The sequence below is a fragment of the Ovis aries genome, chromosome 2, assembly GCF_016772045.2.
Source record: "Ovis aries strain OAR_USU_Benz2616 breed Rambouillet chromosome 2, ARS-UI_Ramb_v3.0, whole genome shotgun sequence".
NCBI lineage: Eukaryota > Metazoa > Chordata > Mammalia > Artiodactyla > Bovidae > Ovis > Ovis aries.
In genome coordinates, this window is record NC_056055.1 from 113,768,394 (window position 1) to 113,789,359 (window position 20,966).

The 20,966-nt window shown below is 39.9% G+C and overlaps 1 protein-coding gene across 8 annotated transcripts in view; it reads right to left on the reverse strand.

The window, feature by feature from the left end:
• Positions 1–20,966, reverse strand: part of HERC2 (HECT and RLD domain containing E3 ubiquitin protein ligase 2) — a 243,534-nt gene that overhangs the window by 197,869 nt on the left and 24,699 nt on the right. For all 8 annotated transcript variants that reach the window (XM_004004470.5, XM_012129843.4, XM_060409588.1 and 5 more), the window contains 2 exons: positions 7,473–7,610; positions 946–1,165 (listed from right to left, as the gene is read on the reverse strand). In XM_004004470.5, the coding sequence (XP_004004519.1) occupies positions 946–1,165; positions 7,473–7,610 (358 nt within the window). The remainder of the gene's footprint in view (positions 1–945; positions 1,166–7,472; positions 7,611–20,966) is intronic.

A 20,966-nucleotide genomic window follows, 5' to 3' on the forward strand; every position in this document is an offset into this window, starting at 1 on the left:
TCACAGAAAAACCTGTAGAAAATATTCACAGCAACTTTATTCAAAATACTGAAAAATTATAAACAACTGAGATACCTTCAAAAGGTGAGTGGTTAAAAAAATAGGGTACACCTATACATGAAATCCTGTTCAACAATGATGACACATGCATGTACCTGGAAGAACCTCAAAGGAATAATACTGAGTGAAAGAGCCAACCTCATAAAGCTACATAATAGACATGGAAAACAGGTTAACGGTTACAGCTATAAAAAAGGGTCCTTGTCCTATACCCTGACTGGGGCAGTTCTGACAGAAATCTACACCTGTGATAAAATCACCTGGAAACACACACACACAGGACTGAGAGCACCTAAAATGGGAAACATGAGTAACACAAGTAAAATGTATCAAAGTTAATATGCTAACTTGATTTTGCGTTACAGTTTCCAAGTGGCTAACCCTGGAGAACCTGGGCAAAGGGTATAAGGAATCTCTCTGTATCATTTCTTACAACCACAAGTGAGTTCATAAAAGCATCTCTTATAATTAAAGAATGAGTAAATCACATTAAGAAGAAAAAAATGAAGCATCTAAACTAGTTAGGCACTACTGCAATATGATAATTTCCTATCCAATACCAAAATTAAACAAAAAGAATATAAGGTTCAGATCAAATTATCAAATCTTGACATGCTGATCTAAACTTCTGACCAGTCTCTACTGCTACTGACAGAAAAGTGTCTTAATGGGACAGGTTACAGTATGGCCTGATACTTCATAAGCAAATTGGGAAAGCCATTCTCCAAATTATGTAAAACATACAAAAAGGGAAACCAAGAATAAAATTTCAGAGAAAGGAAAAAGCAGACTACATTGTAAGTCTTAATTAAACTTTCCTTATTAAACAAACCAGGCTGAGTTTTACATTTAGCTGTTATCAGGACACTTTGTTAATTATATTACCTTTTTTTGTCCACAGGAGGCAAAGAAATGTTGCTGCTTTTCCACTTAACTTTAACATTCTCCTGGAAAACGGTTCTATTCAAGGCAATGAAATATCGTTCCAAAACAATGAGCCTCTGCTTGAGTCTCAGAGCTGAAAGGGTGGTGGTCGCTGACTGGATGGCCAGAGCTTGCTGCTCTTTAACCAACACAGAAAGACACTCCTTCAATTCATTCACATCTAGAAAACAACATAAAATATCATGGGCACAGTTTGTTTTAAGGTTGATAGGTAATAATAATAGGTAACACCTGAGTGCTTAATATGTGCCACAAATGATTCTGAGCACTTAACACACATTAGGTAATCATCACAGGCACCACAGAGAGGTAGTGCTGGGAGGGCATTCTATGGAGGAGGCAACTCAGCTCAGAGTACCTGCCCAATGTCACCCAAATGAGTGTGGCATTCTGCCCTTCTGTAAACACGGTATAAGGTTAAAAAAAGGTTTTTAACACAACACTATGAAGTCAATACTTATTAGCAATACATTTCCTAGACAGAAAGAAAAACCATATTCAGTATTTTTATGTTATGAAAACAAATTCATAATGAAAATGAGGCTTCAATAAATTGTCCAGCATGCAATACTCATGAAAGTTGATAAATTCACTGGAATATTTCAGAGGAAGATGAAATTAACTAGTTAGAATGTGCTACGGATAAGGGATATTTCATTATACTACTCCTTCTACTGTGTATGTTTGAAATTTTCCACACTTTAGGACTTTTTTTAGGTACCTAGAAGAAAGTTACATGAATGAAAAAAATTAAAAGGAGTCTCATCTAGCAATTAATCATAAAGCTATCTAAAGTTGAACTATAAATTAAGTTACCTTCCACCAACTCCTTATAACAGTACAGTACCCAGTGGTGACCAGAGCAGGGGTGTCCTGTTCTTTTTGTTCTATCTCTGATGCTGATTAGTTATGAGGCTAAACCAATCAACACCCTGGTAGCTTTATATCCCAAAAGGCAACAGCCACATACCTAGTGAATGTCCCTATATGGAAGACATCTACTTCTTAGCTACCCATGACCTCAACATGCTTTTCCCATGAGAACGGAGATCACAGAAGGCATCAGATGGACACACATCTCTCTTTAGGGAGGCCACCAGGACAAAGCTTCTCTCATCACACACAGGCACAACGGCACAGAGACCCATATTCAGACACCACAGGTTGGATTCCAAGTATGGAAAGTTCCACTAGCGAAAACAACTAATCATTACAAAATCTAGACAAAAATACTTCAAAAATATATATATCTTTTAAACTCCACATTAGGCTTAAGATGAGTAGAAAGATTTATATGTGAGGTACCATCCTTAGCCTTCACAGGCATCCTTGCAGAATCAATGTTGGCCCACCACTGAGAGATGCCTGATTCCCTGTAGACACACAGGAGATGTCACTGAAACAGCATTGCCAAGGACAGCTCATCAGAATTTCTTCCAGAGATCAGGTCTAACAAAAGGTACCTTCCAGAACAGTCATTGCATTTTCTACCACGAAATGATAACGTCTCTTATCTGCTTAGCTACAAAATCCAGAGATAACTATGAAACTTAGAGAAAGCACATATGCTCTTGAGCATCTGCCTACTCTCCTTCCTGACTGTCCTACATCTGCTTGCCCTGTCCAACTCCTAATGCCAAGAAATCAGTCACTTTTTGCAGGATGCTGTGAAACAAGTTGGTGAATGTTTACATACACACACAGAAATAAATCATGAGACCATGTGGGGAGCCAGCAGAACTCCAATCCCCTCCTCACATTAACAAAGTACAGCACCTTCTTGCTCTGTCAGAATGGTGTCACAGAAAGCCAATGCAATAGTCTCAGGATATAACATGAAAATGCCTGGGTTTCAACAGAAAGTTACTCACCACACCACGAACCAGGAAGACCTCAAAATTAATTTTCAAAAGACAATCAATAGATAGAAAAACCAAGATGACAGAGACATTAGAATACTCTGAGAAAGATTTTAAAGAAGCCACAGATTAAACATGCCTCAGAACCAAAAACACACTTGAAACATATGAGAAAACAGAAAACCTAAGTCAAAAAGAGATGTCTTTAAAAAAAAAAAAACAACCAAATGGAAATTTTGGAACCAAAATAAAAAGTTCAGTGAAAGGGCTCAACAGTAGAATGGAAAAAAAAAATTTTTTAAGCTGGAAGTTGCCCAATCTGAATAAAGACCAAAAATACACTGCAAAAAATAAAACCGCACTGAACTAAACCTATGCTAGAAGGATTCACCCGCATATTACATGAAGCAGCAGAAAGGCTCAGTGAACTCAAAGACAGGGTAATTCACCTAATCAGAGTAACAAAAAGAAAAAAGAATGAAAAACATGTGAAAACAGCTCAAGGGATACAGGACACATCAAGCTGACTAACGCTTGCAGGGCCCCAGGAAGAGAAGAGGCGGAGAAAGGCGCAGAGAAGCGATGCGATGTAGCACAGGTACAAACCTGCCAAACGGGGAGGAAGCAGACACTGAAATCTAGCAAGTCCAGGGAGTCTGAGACGGACATGTGCACAGTGCTGTACTTACAAAGGGTAACCAACAAGGGCCTACTGCACGTATGTCACATGGGACCTACTCCATGTCCTGTGGCAGCCCCGATAGGAGGTGAGTCTGAGGAGGATGCATACATGTGTCTGTATGACTGAGCCCCTTTGCTGGTCACCTGAAACTGTCACAACACTGTTAATCAGCTATACCCCAATACAAAATAAAGTTTTTTAAAAATAAATAAGTAAGTAAGAGTCATCTATACTCTGCCTACAAAAGACTATCTTCAGACAACACAGAGACTGAAAATGAAGGAATGGAAAGAGATACTCCATGCAAATGAAAGCCTAAAGAAACCTGGGGTACCTACACTTAGATTAGATACATAGATTTTAGGACAAAACTGCAATAGGAGACAAAGAAGAGCATTACGTAATGATAAAGAGGTTGAGTCTAACAAAAGGACTAACATTTGTAAAATAGTTATATATTTAACATACGCATAACCATATACAAAGCAAATCTTAACAGACCTAAAAAGAGAAATTGCTATACAATAATAGTACAGGACTTTAGTACCTCACTTTACATCAACAGATAAATCATTCAGACAGAAAAATCACTAAAATAACATCTGACTTAAATGACAACATAAGACCTGATGGCCTTAACAAATAATATACAGTTCATTCCATCCAAAAGTAACAGAATACATATTCTTCTCAAGTGTACATGAAACATTCTCCATAACAGAAAACATATTAGGCCACAATAAACTTCATTAGACTGAAATCACATCAAGAATCTTTCCAAACTATAAAGTTATGAAATTGGAAATCAATTAAAAAAGAAAACTGGAAACTTCACAAACACATGGAAATGCAACAACATGCCACTAAAGAATAATGGGTCAGTGAAGAAATCAAAAGAGAAATTTTAAAAAATACCTTGAGGCAAAGGAAAACAGAACTGCAACCTACCAAACTTACCAGATACAGCAAAAGCAGTTCTAACAGGGAAGTTCAGAAAGATAAATGTCTTCCTCAAAAAAAGAAAAATCTCAAACAAGAAACTAAATAACCTAAGTAAACATCTCAATAAACTCAAAAAAAAAAAGTGAAATGAAATGAAAAGAACGAACAAATGAAGCCTGAAGTTATTAGATGGAAAGAAACAATAAAGATAAGAGTGGGAACAATTGAAAGAGAATAAAAAGATGATATTAAAGATCAATAAAACCAACAGCTGTTTTTTGAAAAGATAAACAAAACTGACAAACTGTTAGCTAGAATCGCCAAGAAACAGAGAGGGCCCAAATAAATAAAATCATAAATATAAAAGGAAATGTTACAACTGGCACCAGAGAAATGCAATTATACACCAACAAACTGAAGATTAGATGAAATAAATTCCTAGAAACATATAAAATTTCAAGACTGAATCATTAAGAAATAAAAAATATGACCAGACCAATAACCTGTAAGGAGACTGAATTATTCATCAGAAACCTCCCAACAAACAAACTCCAGGACCAAAGGACTTCATTGGGGAATTATGCAAAACCTTCAAAGAAGAATTAATTCTAATTCTTCTCAAACTCTTCCAAGGATAAAGAAAAAAATGAGAAAAGGAAGGAATACTTCTAAACTCATTTTATAAGACCAGGATTACCCTGATACCAAAAACAGACAAGACAACTACCAGAAAAGAAAATTTCAGGACAATTACCCTGATGTTCACAGATGCAAAAATATTCAACAAAATATTCACAAAAAAATTCAACAATACATTAAAAGAATCATACATCATGATAAAATGGGATTTCTTCCAGGGATACAAAAATAGATCAACATCCACAAAATCAATCAATGTGCTATACAATAGTAACAAACTGAAGGATAAATATCATATAATCACCTCAATAGATGCAGTAAAAGCATTTGCCATAACTCAATATACATTTATCATAAAAACTCTCAACAGAGTGGGTAGAGAGGGAACATACCTCAATGTAATAAAGACTATTTATGATAAGCCCAGAGCTAACACCATATTCAATGCTGAAAAGCTGAAACATTTCCTCTAATATAAGGCACAAGGATGCCCACTCTCAAAACTTTTTTTCAACACAGCATTTGAAGTTCTAGCCACAGCAAAGAGGAAAAAGTAATCTCAACTGTAAAGGAATAAGTAAAACCATCACTGCTTGTAATGTCATGACGTAAAATCCTGAAGACACTCAGAAGAATTATCAGAACTCGTCAATGAATTTTGGTAAAGTTTTAGGATACAAAATTAATAAACACAAACCTGCTGCATTTCTATTCACAAACAATGAACTATCAGAATGAGAAATTAAGAAAAAGGGTCCTATTGACAACTACATCAAAAAGAATAAAATAGCTAGGAATGAATCTAAGGAGGTAAAAGAACTGTAGTTAAAAAACTGTAAGACACTGATAAAGGAAACTGGCAACATAAGACATACTGTGCTCATATAATGAAAGAATTAATATTACTTAAATGACCACACTACCCATCTACAGATTCAATGCAATTCCTATCAAAATTTCAATGACATTTTTCAAAGAACTAGAACAAATAATCCTAAAATTTGTATAGAAACATAAACAAAAAATCTCAAATAGTTAAAATATTTTTGAGATAGAACAAAGCTAGAGGTATCATGCTCCCTGATTTTAAACTGTAAGACTTATATGAAAGACCTGAAACCATGAAACTTCTAGAAAAACTAGGCAACATGCTCTTTGACACTGGTCCTAGCAATATCTTTCTGGATATGTTTCCTCAGGCAAGGGAAACAAAAGCAAAAATAAACTAATGGGACTACATCAAACTAAAAAGCTTCTGCACAGTGAAGAAAACTATCAACAAAATGATAAAGCTGCCTACTGAATAGATGATATTTATAAACAATATATCTAATAAGGATTAATGTACAAAAACTCACTCATCATTAAAACAAAAAAAAAAAAACTCAATTAAAAAATGGGCACAGAAAACTACAATTCTAAAAGACATATGCACCCCAATGTTTGCTGCAGCACTACTTACAACAGCCAGGACATGGAAGCAACCCAGATGTCCACTGACATGAATGGATAGAGGCGTGCTTGTGTGCAATGGTACACATGCACAAAGGAGTACCACTCAGCCATAAAAAGGAACAAATGTGACTCGGCTGAGCTGAGGCAGATGAGCCTAGAGCCTACTATACAGGGTGAAGTCAGTCAGAAAGAGAAAAACAAATATTATGCATTAACCTTGGACAGTTAGGAGATCAAACCAGCCAATCCAAAAGGCAATCAACCCTGAATATTCACTGGAAGGGCAGATGTTGAAGCTGAAGCTCCAATACTCTGGCCCCCTGATGCAAACAGCCGATTCGTTGGAAAAGACCCTGATGCTGGGAAGGATTGAAAGCAGCAGAAGGGGACAACAGAGGATGAGATGGCTGGATGGCAACCATCTTAAATGAGGTAACTAAACTAGTCAAAATCCTAAAAACAGAAAGTGATTTCCAAGGCAAGAAAGGGAAGTTTCAGTTTGGGCAGATAAAGAGGCTCTGGAAATGGATGGTATACAACAGTGTGAGTGTATTTCATGTCACTGAGAACGGTACACTTGAAACTGACTGAAATGGTAAGATGTATGTTATGCACAGTCTACTAAAATATAAACTTGGAGGGGGAAATGCAAACCCACTCTAGTACTCCTGCCACGAAAACCCCATGGACAGAGCAGGCTGGTGGGCTACAGCCCATACAGTGGCAAAGAGTCAGACACAACCAAGTGACTGAGCACACTACTAAAATACAAAAATTTAAGCTTAATTTTTAAAAATCCCATGACAAAAATAAAGTCCATCTACTCTATCTAGAAAATGAATGCCGAGCCATTCATTTCAAAGAACTAGGAGTTTAGAAGATCTTCATACCTGGCTGCTGACCCCATACCCAGCTCTCTAGGATTGACTTGGCCCTATATGCAGGTGCAGGAGTCTCTTCCTCTTCTTTTTTCTCTTTGTCATTCAGGTCTTCTTTCTTTGTTCCAATCTGCGTATCAACACCATCATCTGGAAAATTTTTATAAGTTTAAGTATATAAATTGCTTTTTAAAATGTAACATAACACTTGCCAGTCTCTGCAAATTTTCACCCAAAAAATGGAAAAGTTAAGTTGCAACACACATCATTAGCTAACCATTTGATGATTGGGGAGAAAAATTACATGACTCATCAACATAACATACAGTGCGATTTAAGAAGTAATGAATGGCCCAGTAACTCTTTTCATTTGAAAAATCAAAATATCACTCAAACTGTTCTTTGACATATGTCTTCCAAGACATTCTATTAACTTCCTACTATATTTCTCAACTAAAAACCTTAAGTCTTTGATATTAACATTAATTGTTTTTATCCAGTGATTCCCAATTGCAGTGAGTCCACAGTAAGGGAGGACATGGAATAGGAATATAATTCAAAAATCATCTTCAACTCGATACACTGCCCTACCCCACACCAACTGAGAACGAATGTTACACAGGATCACTACCACTGAAATAGTAATTCAGCAATGCTGCAATACAGAAGCAAACTGAGTACCACAACTTTAGGCCACTGACAAGTTAGCCTCAGAAAAATTGTTATGAAACTCCTTACTTAGCAAGTTAAGAAAGAACTAATATTAACCTTGAAGTGTAAATGCATCCTATCCTAGAAGACTGCCACTAAATGAACTATTTTCTAAATACAGAAACTATTCTCTAAATAGTAATTAGAAATAGACAGTTGACCCTTGAACAACATGTGCAGTCAAAAATCCACAGTTCTTCCATATCCAGCAATTCAAACCACCGATCATGCAGTACCATAGTACTTAATACTGAAAAAAAATCTGCTCATATGTGGACCTACATAGTTCAAACCTGTGTTAGTTAGCATCCATTATTACATCTAAATCTGTGAAAAAAGAGTATATCATATCACAAATAGTAAAGAGTATTTAAAACCAACAAGGTATAAAAGAAACTCCGACATTCTATAAGAAAAATATCAAATGTCCAACAGAAGCACCCCAAAAAAGCTAATCTATGAAAAGATACTAAATTCACACTTAGAAAAAGTATAAATTAAAACAATGAAATATTACTTTACACTCACCAAACTCACAACTGTTAGAAAGCTAAAATAAAAGCTCCAAGGCAGGACCTTTTATTCCTTTTCCATCTGGTTTTGCTCTCTGTATCCCAAGGGCCTAGAACACCAGATGCCAGGGAATAAGCCCTCAATGATAAGGGCTATCATTATTTAGTTCAATAACTAAATAACGCCAAGTGTCAGGAGAAATGTGGAGCTGGAGGCAGCTGTGGGACGGTCGCACCCACAGCCCGCCTGGAGAGCAATCTAGGGCACGGGAGGTCCAGCAGTCCCCTCTAGGCACATGCCCACAGAGCTCTCAGACAGGCCTGTGACTGGGGGGATGCGGAAACAAAGGCTCGCAGCAATCTAATGCACCTCAGACATAGCATAATGTGTGAACACTGTACTACTGCTGCTGCTAAGTCGCTTCAGTCGTGTCCGACTCTGTGCGACCCCATAGATGGCAGCCCACCAGGCTCCCCCGTCCCTGGGATTCTCCAGGCCAGAACACTGGAGTGGGTTGCCATGTCCTTCTCCAGCGCATGAAAGTGAAAAGTCAAAGTGAAGTCGCTCAGTTGTGTCTGACTCTTAGCAACCCCATGGACTGCAGCCTATGAGGCTCCTCCGTCCATGGGAATTTTCCAGGCAAGAGTACTGGAGTGGGGTGCCATTGCAAATACCAGTATATTTAAAATACAAACATAAAAGCAAATTCATTAGACAGAAAAACACTTAAAAATATGGATTTGGAAATAGCGTGTCAGGAACTGACAAGTATAATTAACTCAATGTTCTGCCCCTGAGGCCAAAGAAAAAGCCCTTGTCACAGTATACTACTTATGTCCCATTCTCTCAACATCATGCCATAGCTATGGTTAATGGTACCTCTTTAATTTACAGAAATATCAAGGGAATTCCCTGGCAGTCCAGTGGTTAGGACTATGCACTCTCACTGTTAAGGGTTTGGGTTTAGTCCCTGGTCGGGGGATGTGATCCTGCAAGCCACACAATGTGGCCCAAAAGAAAAAGGGGGAAAAAAAATCCAACAAAACATAGTTTATTGTTGTAATGTAACTAAAGAGCCTCTTGATGAGGTGAAAGAGGAGAGTGAAAAAGCTGACTTAAAATTCAGCATTCAGGAAACTAAGATCATGGCATCCAGTCTCATCATTTCATGGCAAATAGATGGGGAAAAAAAATGCCAACAGTGACAGACTCTTTTCTTGGGCTCCAAAAGCACTGCTGACAGTGACTGCAGCCATGAAATTAAAGCTGCTTCTTCCTTGAAAGAAAAGCTATGACAAACCTAGACAGCATTTTAAAAAACACAGACATTACTTTGCCAAAAAGGTCCATACAGTCAAAGCTATTATGTTTCCAGTAGTCATGTATGGATGTGAGAGTTGGACCATAAAGAAGGCTGAGAGCCTAAGAATTGATGCTTTTGAATTTTTGTGTTGGAGAAGACTCTTGAGAGTCCCCTCAACTGCAAGCAGATCAAACCAGTCAATCCTAAAGGAAATCAACCCTGAATAGGCATTGAAAGGACTGATATTAATGCTGAAGCTCCAATACTTTGGCCACCTGATGCAAAGAGCTGACTCATTAGAAAAGACCCTAATGCTGGGAAAGATTGAAGGGAGAAGGGGACAACAGAGGAAGAGATGTTTGGATGGTATCACTGACTCAATGGACATGAGTTTGAGCAAGCTCCAGGAACTGGTGAAGGACAGGGAAGCCTGGTGTGCTGCAGTCTATGGGGTCACAGAGTCAGACAGGACTGAGCAGCAGCAACAACTTAAAAACAATGTTCCAATATCCAAAAAAGGCAGGTGAGAGAAGCAGAAATAGAAAACAAACAGTAAGATGAGAAGTCTTAAAATCTAAATATATCATGAATTATACTATAAATGATCTGAACACAAAAGACAGACTGTCACAATGGATTTTCTAAAAATGACCCAACTATATGCAATCTCTACAAAACTCACTTGGAATATAAAAATATAAGATTAGAAGTAAATGAATGGAAAATATATGTATATCAAACAATACTAATCAAAAGAAAGTTAAAATGACTATTTTAATATCACATAAAACGGATGCCAGAGAAAAGAAAATTATTGAAGATAAAGCAGAGAATGATGCTAAAGCTGAAACTCCAGTACTTTGGCCACCTCATGCGAAGAGCTGACTCACTGGAAAAGACTCTGATGCTGGGAGGGATTGGGGGCAGGAGGAGAAGGGGACGACAGAGGATGAGATGGCTGGATGGCATCACTGACTCGATGGACGTGAGTCTGAGTGAACTCCAGGAGTTGGTGATGGACAGGGAGGCCTGGCATGATGCAATTCATGGGGTCACAAAGAGTTGGACACGACTGAGCGACTGAACTGAACATAATAATAAAGCAGTAAATTCACCAAAGAAAACATAACAACCTTACATGTATATGAAGTCAAAATAAAGCCCAAAACATACAAATCAAGAACTAAAAGGAAAAATGGACAAATCCACAATTATGTTAGAGACACCAATACTACCCTGTCAGTAACAAAACAAGCAGAAAGAAAATCAGCACTGATAAGGAATTGAAAATCATAAGCATTTAAACAGATGTGATCAACACTTTATACCACAAGCCATCCAATAAGAATAGAACATGCCTTCTTTTTAAAGTATACATTGAATATTCACCAAGACAGACCACATTTCAAAGAGTTAGGACTGAAGAAGGGGGACAAAAATGAAACAGCCCAAGGAAAATGAAAATAAGCTGAAGTGTACAATACAAAGTACCTGGCCATACAGCAGAGTATTATTCTTTTCAATCCTTACAAAACAATTTTTCCAGCAGGCAGGCTTCTGTCTCCTGTTCACAGATGCAAAAGACACTGCACCTCACAGCATATTTCAGGCAAAGAGCTTGGGCTGGAATGCAGCACAGGCTGTAACTGCTAGGCCCTACATACCCACAGGGTCTGCCTACAAGGCTGGGGGCAAACTCCAGCCTGAAGCTGGCTTATGTATGGTCTGAAAGCTAAGAAAAGATTTCACATCTTAAATGGCTGAAAAGTAATCAAAAGAATATTTTCTAATGAAAACATTTTAAAAACTTCACATTTCAATGTTTACTTAGTTTTGTGTATGGCTGCTTTGGCACAACTGCAGGGTCCCAAAAGTGGGTTCCCTCGCCCTTTAGAGTAAGTCTGTCAACCTCTGATGCAAACCTCACTGTAAATATTACCAATAAAAAAGAACATAAAATGCTCATATAACATCAGCAATATAATCGTTCATCACCAGGAAGCAGACAAGAAGCATCACTAAACACAACTCAAGTTTTACTCTCAGGAGCATAAACAAGAACATTTACAATAACAAAAGCAGGAGGAAGTCACTTGAGGATACAAAACCAACCAAGAAGAGCTCCACAACAAGCTCTGAGACAAAAGGTTAAGTATGTCATCTCTTCTTTCCATTAACACAGGGCTCAAAGTTTACAGAGAGCAAACAAACAGAACATAAACTATTACGGACACACACACCCCACAGATTATGGAAAGATGGGGATAGGGGAGTGTGGGAATTGACCTTCCTAATGTTCCAGGGTAACACCCTGAAGAGGAAGAGCAGATCGCAGCAGATGAAATGAAGACCAGAAGACTTTAACACTCTCCTAGTACAGTAAGAAGATTTTTCACAACCACCCAGTGAGATTTCCTCTCAAAGCACTGTCAGAAGGTGCTAGGTGTAGGACCTACAGAAAGAGGAGTTGTTATTGCTTAGTCACTATGCTGAGGTCCAGGCTAGAGGTACAGGCAACCCCTCTGTGCTGTTCTCCCCACACGGGCAGGGACCACAGCTGGAACAGCACTCCTAAAACAGCCCAGGGCCACCATCAGAGACTCCTGCATTCTACTGCACAACATAAGTTCAACTGTGTTTTATTTTCACTTTATTAATCACTACCTTGAAGAAAGCTTGTTCACTAATACAGGCTCCTCAATTTAAAAAAAAATAGGTTGTAATTAATAAAAAGAAAAACTATAGGTATCTAAGAACATTCCCTTCCATGGATCACAGCCTTGTTGTTGCGAAGGAGCTTGCATAGCACAACGAATCTATGACCAAAACTACGCCAGGTCACCCAAGACAGATGGGTCATAGTGAAAGGTTCTGACAAAACATGGTCCACTGGAGGAAGAAATGGCAACTGACTCCAGTATTCTTGCCTGGAGAACTCCACAGAGAATATGAAAAGGCCAAAAGATATGACGCCAAAAGATGAGCCCCCCCACAAGTGGGAAGATGTCCAATATACTAAAAAAGATGACCCCCCCAGGTTGGAAGATGTCCAATATGCTACTGGGAAAGAGCAGATGGCACTTACTAATGGCTCCAGAGACAATGAAACGGCAGAGCCTCAGTGGAACAGTGCTCATCTGTGGAGGTGACTGGAGGTGAAAGTAAAGTCTGATGCTATAAAGACAATATTGCATAGGAACTTGGAATGTTAGGCCCATGCATCAAGGCAAACTGGAAGTGGTCAAGCAGGAGATGGAAAGACTGAACACTGACACCTTAGGAATCAGTGAACTAGACAGGAATGGGAGAATTTAACTGAGATGGCCATTATATCTAATACTGCGGACAAGAATCCCTTAGAAGAAATGGAGTAGCCCTCATAGTCAACAAAGAGAGTCCAAAATGCACTATTTGGGTGCACTCTCAAAAATGACAGAATGATCTTGGTTCATTTCCAAGGCAAACCATGCAACATGACAGTAATGCAAGTCTATTCCCCAAACACAGATGCCGAAGAAGGCAAAGTTGAGAAGTCTTATGAAAACCCACAACACCTTCTAAAACTAACACCAAAAAAGGATGTCCATTTCATCATAGGGAATCGGAATGCAAAAGCAGGAAGTGAAGAGATACCCGGAATAACAGGCAAGGTTGGCCTCGGAGGACAAAATGAAGCAGGGCAAAGGCTAACAGTTTTGTCAAGAGAATACGCTGATCAGAGCAAACTTCCTATTCCAACAACCTAAGAGACTACTCTACATATGGACATCACCAGATGGTCAACATCGAAATCCAACTGATTATGTTCTTTGCAGCCAAAAATGAAAACACCAGGAGAAATATCAACAACCTTGATACGTAGATGATACCACTCTAATGGCTGAAAGTGAAGAGAAACTAAAGAGCCTCTTGAGGGTGAAACAGCAGAGTGGAAAAAGCTGGCTTAAAACTCAACATTCAAACAACTAAGATCGTGACATCTGGGCACATCACTTCACAGCAAATAGATGGGAGAAAAATGGAAACAGTGAGACTTTACTTTCTTGGGCTCCAAAATCACTGCAGATGATGACTGCAGCCATGAAATTCAAAGATGCTTGCTCCCTGGAAGGAAAGTTATGACAAACCTAGACAGTGTATTGCCAACAATGGTCCATACAGTCAAAGCTATGGTTTTTCCATTAGTCATGTTACTGATGTGAGAGTTGGACCATAAAGAAGGCTAAGCACAGGATAATTGATATTTTTGAATTGTGGAGCTGGAGAAGACTCTTGAGAGGCCCTTGGTCACCAAGGAGATCAAACCAGTCAATCCTAAAGGAAATTAACGTGAATATTCACTGGAAGAACTTTTGCTGAAGCTGAAGCTCCAATTCTTTGGCCATGTGATGGGAAGAGCCGATGCACTGGAAAAGAATCTGATGCTGGGAAAGATCTAAGGCAGGAGGAGAAGGGGGCAACAGAAAATGAGATGGTTAAATGGCATCACCAACTCAGTGGACATGAATTAAGCGAAGTCCAGGAGAAAGCAGAGGACAGAGAAGCCTGTTGTCCACGGGGTCGCAAAGTCATACATGACTTAGTGACTGAACAACAACAATCTAAATACAAAAACATTAAGAGATTTAAATAAACAGCAAAACTTTTCATGTCATGCAATGAAAGACAATAGTATTACGATGGCAATAATCCCCAAAACTATAACTATAAATTCAGTACAATTCCTATCAAAATGCCAGATGTATTTACTGTAGATATTGACAAGATGAACCTAAAATTATGAAAATGCAAGGAACCCAAAATAGCCAAGATAAACTTTAAAGAAAACAAAACTGGAGGACTCATACATTCTAATCTCAAAACTTACTAAAAAACTACAAGAAAGTTTGATACTGGCATAAGTATAGATATATACATTAATGGAACAGAACTGAGGTTTAAAAATAAACCCTTAAGTTTAAGGGTTAGCCAATTAATTTTCAACAAAGTTATGTATACAAACCACTGGAGAAAGAAAAATCTTTTCAACAAATGGTTCTGGGACAACTGTAAAAATAAATAAATAAATAAATAAATGTATCACTGAAAATTCTCCACAAAAATGAAACAGGAATGGGAGGAGGGGATTACACATGTGTTGGTGGCAGAGGGAGACTGATTTATTTTAAGGAATTGGCTTCCACAATGGTGGAAATTAAACTTCAAAAACTACAGAAAAAGCAAGCAAGGTGGGGACGAAGGAACAGCTGATGTTACAGTTTTGAGTCCAAAGGCAATCTGGAGGGAAAATTTCTTCTTGCTGGAAGAAAGTTAGTCTTTTCTCTACTCAGCCTCTTCCCGTGACTGGATGAGGCCCAGCCACATTAAGTGTAATTTGCTTTACACAAAGTCCACGGATTTACGTGTGAATTTCATTCAAAATTCACTTTCATAGAAACATCTAGAGTAATATTTAATCAAACAAATATCTGGACTACATGGCATGGCAAAGTTGATACATAAAATAAACCATTACACTAAAGATCTCAATTAATAAAATTAATTAAATCTAAAAGGAGATACTTCAAGATGATGGAGAATAGGGAGACCACTTTCTCCCCCACAAATTCATCAAAAGATCATCTGAATGCTGAGCAACTTCCACCAAACACCACCTGAACACTGGCAGAGGACACCAGGCACCCAGAAAGGCAGCCCAATCTCTTCGAAAGGAGGTAGGACAAAATACAAAAGACAAAGAGACAAAAGGGTTAGGGACAGAGACCTGTCCTGGGGAGGGAGTCCTGAAGTTTCCACACAGTAGGAAACCCTCTCACAGACAGGTGTGTGGGGACTTTTGGAATCTCAGAAGGCAACATAACCGGGAGAAAAAAAAAAAAAAAAAAAAACATCCAGAGAATACACGCCTAACTACAAATGCAGAAATGGGAATTTTCCCAAGACAGGCTCTAACCTAACAACCTACCGGGTAGCCTGGCCTGCTCACAGAACAAAGGACTGAGGGAATACCAAAGGAGAATGCCCAGAGGCAGAGGCAGGCTTGCGACAGCCAGAACTGGAAGGCAAGGGACTGCTACAATCTCAGCCCCAAAGACAACATCTTCCACCAAACTGTGAGGAGGCTCCCAGCTGCTGATGCCGACTTCCTGAGATCCTGGACGGTTGACATCGGCAGCTCTCCAGAAGAGACACACAGCACACCTGATATGGTACTCTCACAGTGCCCTTGGGAAACTGAGCGGCTGGGACCGAGGAGATCGAGACACACAGCCCCCTTGGGACAGCGTGCTCACCAAGCACCTGGGGGCCTAAGCTGCTCAGACAAAAGAAGGGTACAAAATGTACACCCAACCCACAGATACTGAGCCAGAACTGTGTCTGAGTGTCTCCTGTGGAGGGACAGGTCAGCAGTGGCCTGCCACAGGGGATCTGGGTACAGCAGACCCGGGTATGGCATAAAACCTTATTGGCGGAGGGCACCATTAACCCTACCATAGAGCCACAAGAGCTTACACAGGATTGGGGAAACAGACTCTTCGAGGGCACAAACAAACCTTTCTTGCACCAGGAATCAGGAGAAAGGAGCAGTGACCTCACAAGTTACTGACCCAGACATGCCCATCACTGTCCAGCAGTCTCCAGCGGAGGCGAGCTTCGGCAGTGGCCTGCTGCAGGGTCGGGACAATGAGGGCAGTAGTGTGTCCATGGGACCTTTTGAAGGAGGTCACCATTATCTTCCTTACCTCCACCACAGATTGGCCTCAGATCAAGCAACCAGGAGGGAACACAGCCACACCCACTAACAGAAAGCTAAACTAAAGATTTTCCGAACACGGCCCCGCCCATCAGAACAAGACCCAGTTTCCCCTCAGTCAGTCTCTCTCATCAGGAAGCTTCCATAAGCCTCTTATCCCTATCTGTCAGAGGGCAGAAAGAATGAAAACCACAATCACAGAAAACTAACCAAATGGATCACATGGATGACAGCCTTGTCTAGCTCCATGAAACTATGAGCCATGCTATGTAGGGTCACCCAAGATGGACGGGTCAATGCATAGTGTTCTGACAAAATGTTGTCCACTGGAGAAGGGAATCGCAAACGACTTCAGTTTTCTTGCTTTGAGAACCCCATGAACAAAATGAAAAGGCGAAAAGGCATGACACTGAAAGATGAACTCCCCAGATCAGTAGGTATCCTATATGATACTGGAGAAGAGCGGAGAAATAACTCCACAAAAAATGAAGAGACAGAGCCAAAGCAAAAACAACACCCAGTTGGGGATGTGATGGGGATAGAAGTAACGTCTGATGTTGTAAAGAGCAATACTGCACAGGAACCTGGAATGTTAGGTCCATGAATCAAGGCAAATTAGAAGTGGTCAAACAGGAGATGGCATGAGTGAACATCAACATTTTAGGAATCAGTGAAATAAAACGGACAGGAAAGGGAGAATTTAACTGAGATGGCCATTATATCTACCCCTGTGGGCAAGGATCCCTTAGAAGAAATGGAGTAGCCATCGTAGCCAACATAAGAGTCTGAAATGCAGTACTTGGATGCAATCTCAAAAACGACAGGATGATCTCTGTTCATCTCCAAGGCAAACCATTCACAGTAATCCAAGTCTATGACCTGATCAGTAATGCAAAAGAAGCTGAACTTGAACGGTTTTATGAAGACCTACAAGACCTTCTAGAACTAACACTCAAAAAAGATGTCCTCTTCATTACAGAGGACTGGAATGCAAAAGTAGGAAGTCAAGAGATACCTGGAGTAATAGAAAATTTGGCCTTGGAGTACAAAACAAAGCAGGTAAAAGGCTAACAGTTTTGCCGAGAATGCACTGGTGGTAGCAAACACCCTCTTGCAACAACACAAGAGAAGACTTGACACATGGACATCACTAGATGGTCAATATCGAAATCAGACTGACTATATTTCTGCACCCAAAGATAAAGAACCTCTATTCAGTTCAGTTCAGTCGCTCAGTTGTGTCCGAGTCTTTGCAACTCCATGAGTTGCAGCACACCAGGCCTCCCTGTCCAACACGAAGTCCCGGAACGTACCCAAACTTGTGTCCATTGAGTCAGTAATGCCATCCAACCATTTCATCCTCTGGCGTCCCCTTCTCCTCCTGTCCTCAATCTTTCCCAGCATCAGGGTCTTTTCAAATATATCAGCTCTTCACATCAGGTGGCCATGATATTGGAGTTTCAGCCTCAGCATCAGTCCTTCCAATGAATATTCAGGACTGATTTCCTTTAGAACTGACCAGTTTGATCTCTTTGCAGTCCAAGGGACTCTCAAGAGTCTTCTCCAACACCACAGTGAAAAAGTATCAATTCTTTGGTGCTCAGCTTTTTTTATAGTCCAACTCTCACATCCATACATGACTACTAGAAAAACCACAGCCTTGACTAGACAGACCTCTGTCTCTGCTTTTTAATATGCTGTTTAGGTTGGTCATAACTTTCCTTTCAAGGAGTAAGCGTCTTTTAATTTCATGGCTGTACTCATCATCTGCAGTGATTCTGGAGCCAAAAAGAATAAAATCTCTCTCTGTTTCCACTGTTTCGCATCTATTTACCATGAGGAAATGGGACCAGATGCCATCTTTGTTTTGAGAATGTTGTGCTTTAAGCCAACTTTTTCACTCTCCTCTTTCACTTTCCTCAAGAGGCTTTTTAGTTCCTCTTCACTTTCTGCCATAAGGGCGGTGACCTAAATCAAATCCCTTACGATTAAACAGAGGAGGTGACAAATAGATTCAAGGGATTAGATCTGATAGACAGTGTCGGAGAACTATGGATGGAGGTTTCTGACACTGTACAGGAGGCAGTGATCAAGACCATCCCCCAAAAATAGAAGTGCAAAAAGGCAAAATGGTCGTCTGAGGAGGCCTTAAAAATAGCTGAGAAAAGAAGAGAACAGAAAGGCAAAGGGGAAAAGGAAAAATATACCCATTTAAATGCAGAGTTCCAAAGAACAGCAAAAAGATATAAGAAAGGATTCCTCAGCGACCAGTGCAAAGAAATAGAGGAAAACAACAGAATGGGAAAGACTAAAGATGTCTTAAAGAAAATTAGAGATAACAAGGGAACATTTCAGGCAAAGATGAGCACGATAAAGGACAGATATGGTCCTTAACAGAAGCAGAGGATATTAAGAAGAGGTGGCGATAAGACACAGAAGAACTACACAAAAAGACCTTAATGACCCAGATAACCACAATGGTGTGATCACTCACCTAGAGCCAGACATCCTAAAATGCAAAATCAAGTAGGCTTTAGAATCATCATTAAGAACAAAGCTAGTGGAGATGATGAAATTCCACCTGAGCTATTTCAAATCCTGGAGATGATGCTGTGAAAGTGCTGCACTCAATATGCCAGCAAATTTGGAAAACTCAGCAGTGGCCACAGGACTGGAAAAGGTCAGTTTTCATTCCATCCCAAAGAAAGGCAATGCCAAAGAATGTTCAAACTACTGCACAATTGCACTCATCTCACACATCAGCAAAGTAATGCTCAAAATTCTTCAAGCTAGGCTTCATCAGTACATGAACCATGAATTTCCAGATGTTAAAGCTGGATTCAGAAAAGGCAGAGGAACCAAAGATCAAACTGCCATTATCTGCTGGATCATAGAAAAAGCAAGAAAATTCCAGAAAAACAGCTACTTCAGCTTCGTTGACTACAGCAAAGCCTCTGACTATGTGGATCACAACAAACTGTGGAAAATTCTTCAAGGGATGGGAATACCAGACCACCTGACCTGCCTCCTGCAAAACATGTATGCAGATCAAGAAGCAACAGTTAAAACTGGACATGGAACAAAAGACTGGTTCCAAACCAAGAAAGGAGTATGTCAAGGCTGTATATTTTCACCCTGCTTGTTTAACTTCTATGCAGAGTACATCAAGCAAAATGCTGGGCTGGATGAAACACAAGCTGGAATCAAGATTGCCAGGAGAAGTATCAATAACCTCAGATACGCAGATGAAAACACCCTTATGACAGAAGGCAAAGAGGAACTAAACAGCCTCTTGATGAAAGTGAAAAAGGAGAGTGAAAAAGCTGGCTTAAATCTCAACATTCAAAAATTGAAGATCATGGCATCCAGTTTCATCAGTTCAGTTCAGTTCAGTCGCTCAGTCGGGTCCGACTCTTTGCGACCCCATGATCACAGCACGCCAGGCCTCCCTGTTCATCACCATCTCTCGAAGTCCACTCAGACTCACGTCCATCAAGTCAGTGATGCCATCCAGCCATCTCATCCTCTGTCGTTCCCTTCTCCTCCTGCCCCCAATCCCTCCCAGCATCAGAGTCTTTTCCAGTGAGTCAACTCTTCGCATGAGGTGGCCAAAGTACTGGAGCTTCAGCTTTAGCATCATTCCTTCCAAAGAAATCCCAGGGCTGATCTCCTTCAGAATGGACTGGTTGGATCTCCTTGCAGTCCAAGGGACTCTCAAGAGTCTTCTCCAACACCACACTTCAAAAGCATCAATTCTTCGGCGCTCAGCCTTCTTCACAGTCCAACTCTCACATCCATACATGACCACTGGAAAAACCATAGCCTTGACTAGACGGACCTTAGTCGGCAGAGTAATGTCTCTGCTTTTGAATATACTATCTAGGTTGGTCATAACTTTTCTTCCAAGGAGTAAGCGCCTTTTAATTTCATGGCTGCAATCACCATCTGCTGTGATTTTGGAGCCCAAAAAATTAAAGTCAGACACTGTTTGCACTGTTTCCCCATCTATTTCCCATGAAGTGATGGGACCGGATGCCATGATCTTCATTTTCTGAATGTTGAGCTTTAGGCCAACTTTTTCACTCTCCTCTTTCACTTTCATCAACAGGCTTTTTAGCTCCTTTTCACTTTCTGCCATAAGGGTGGTACCATCTGCATATCTGAGGTTATTGATAGTTCTCCCAGCAAACTTGATTCCAGCTTGTGTTTCTTCCAGTCCAGCGTT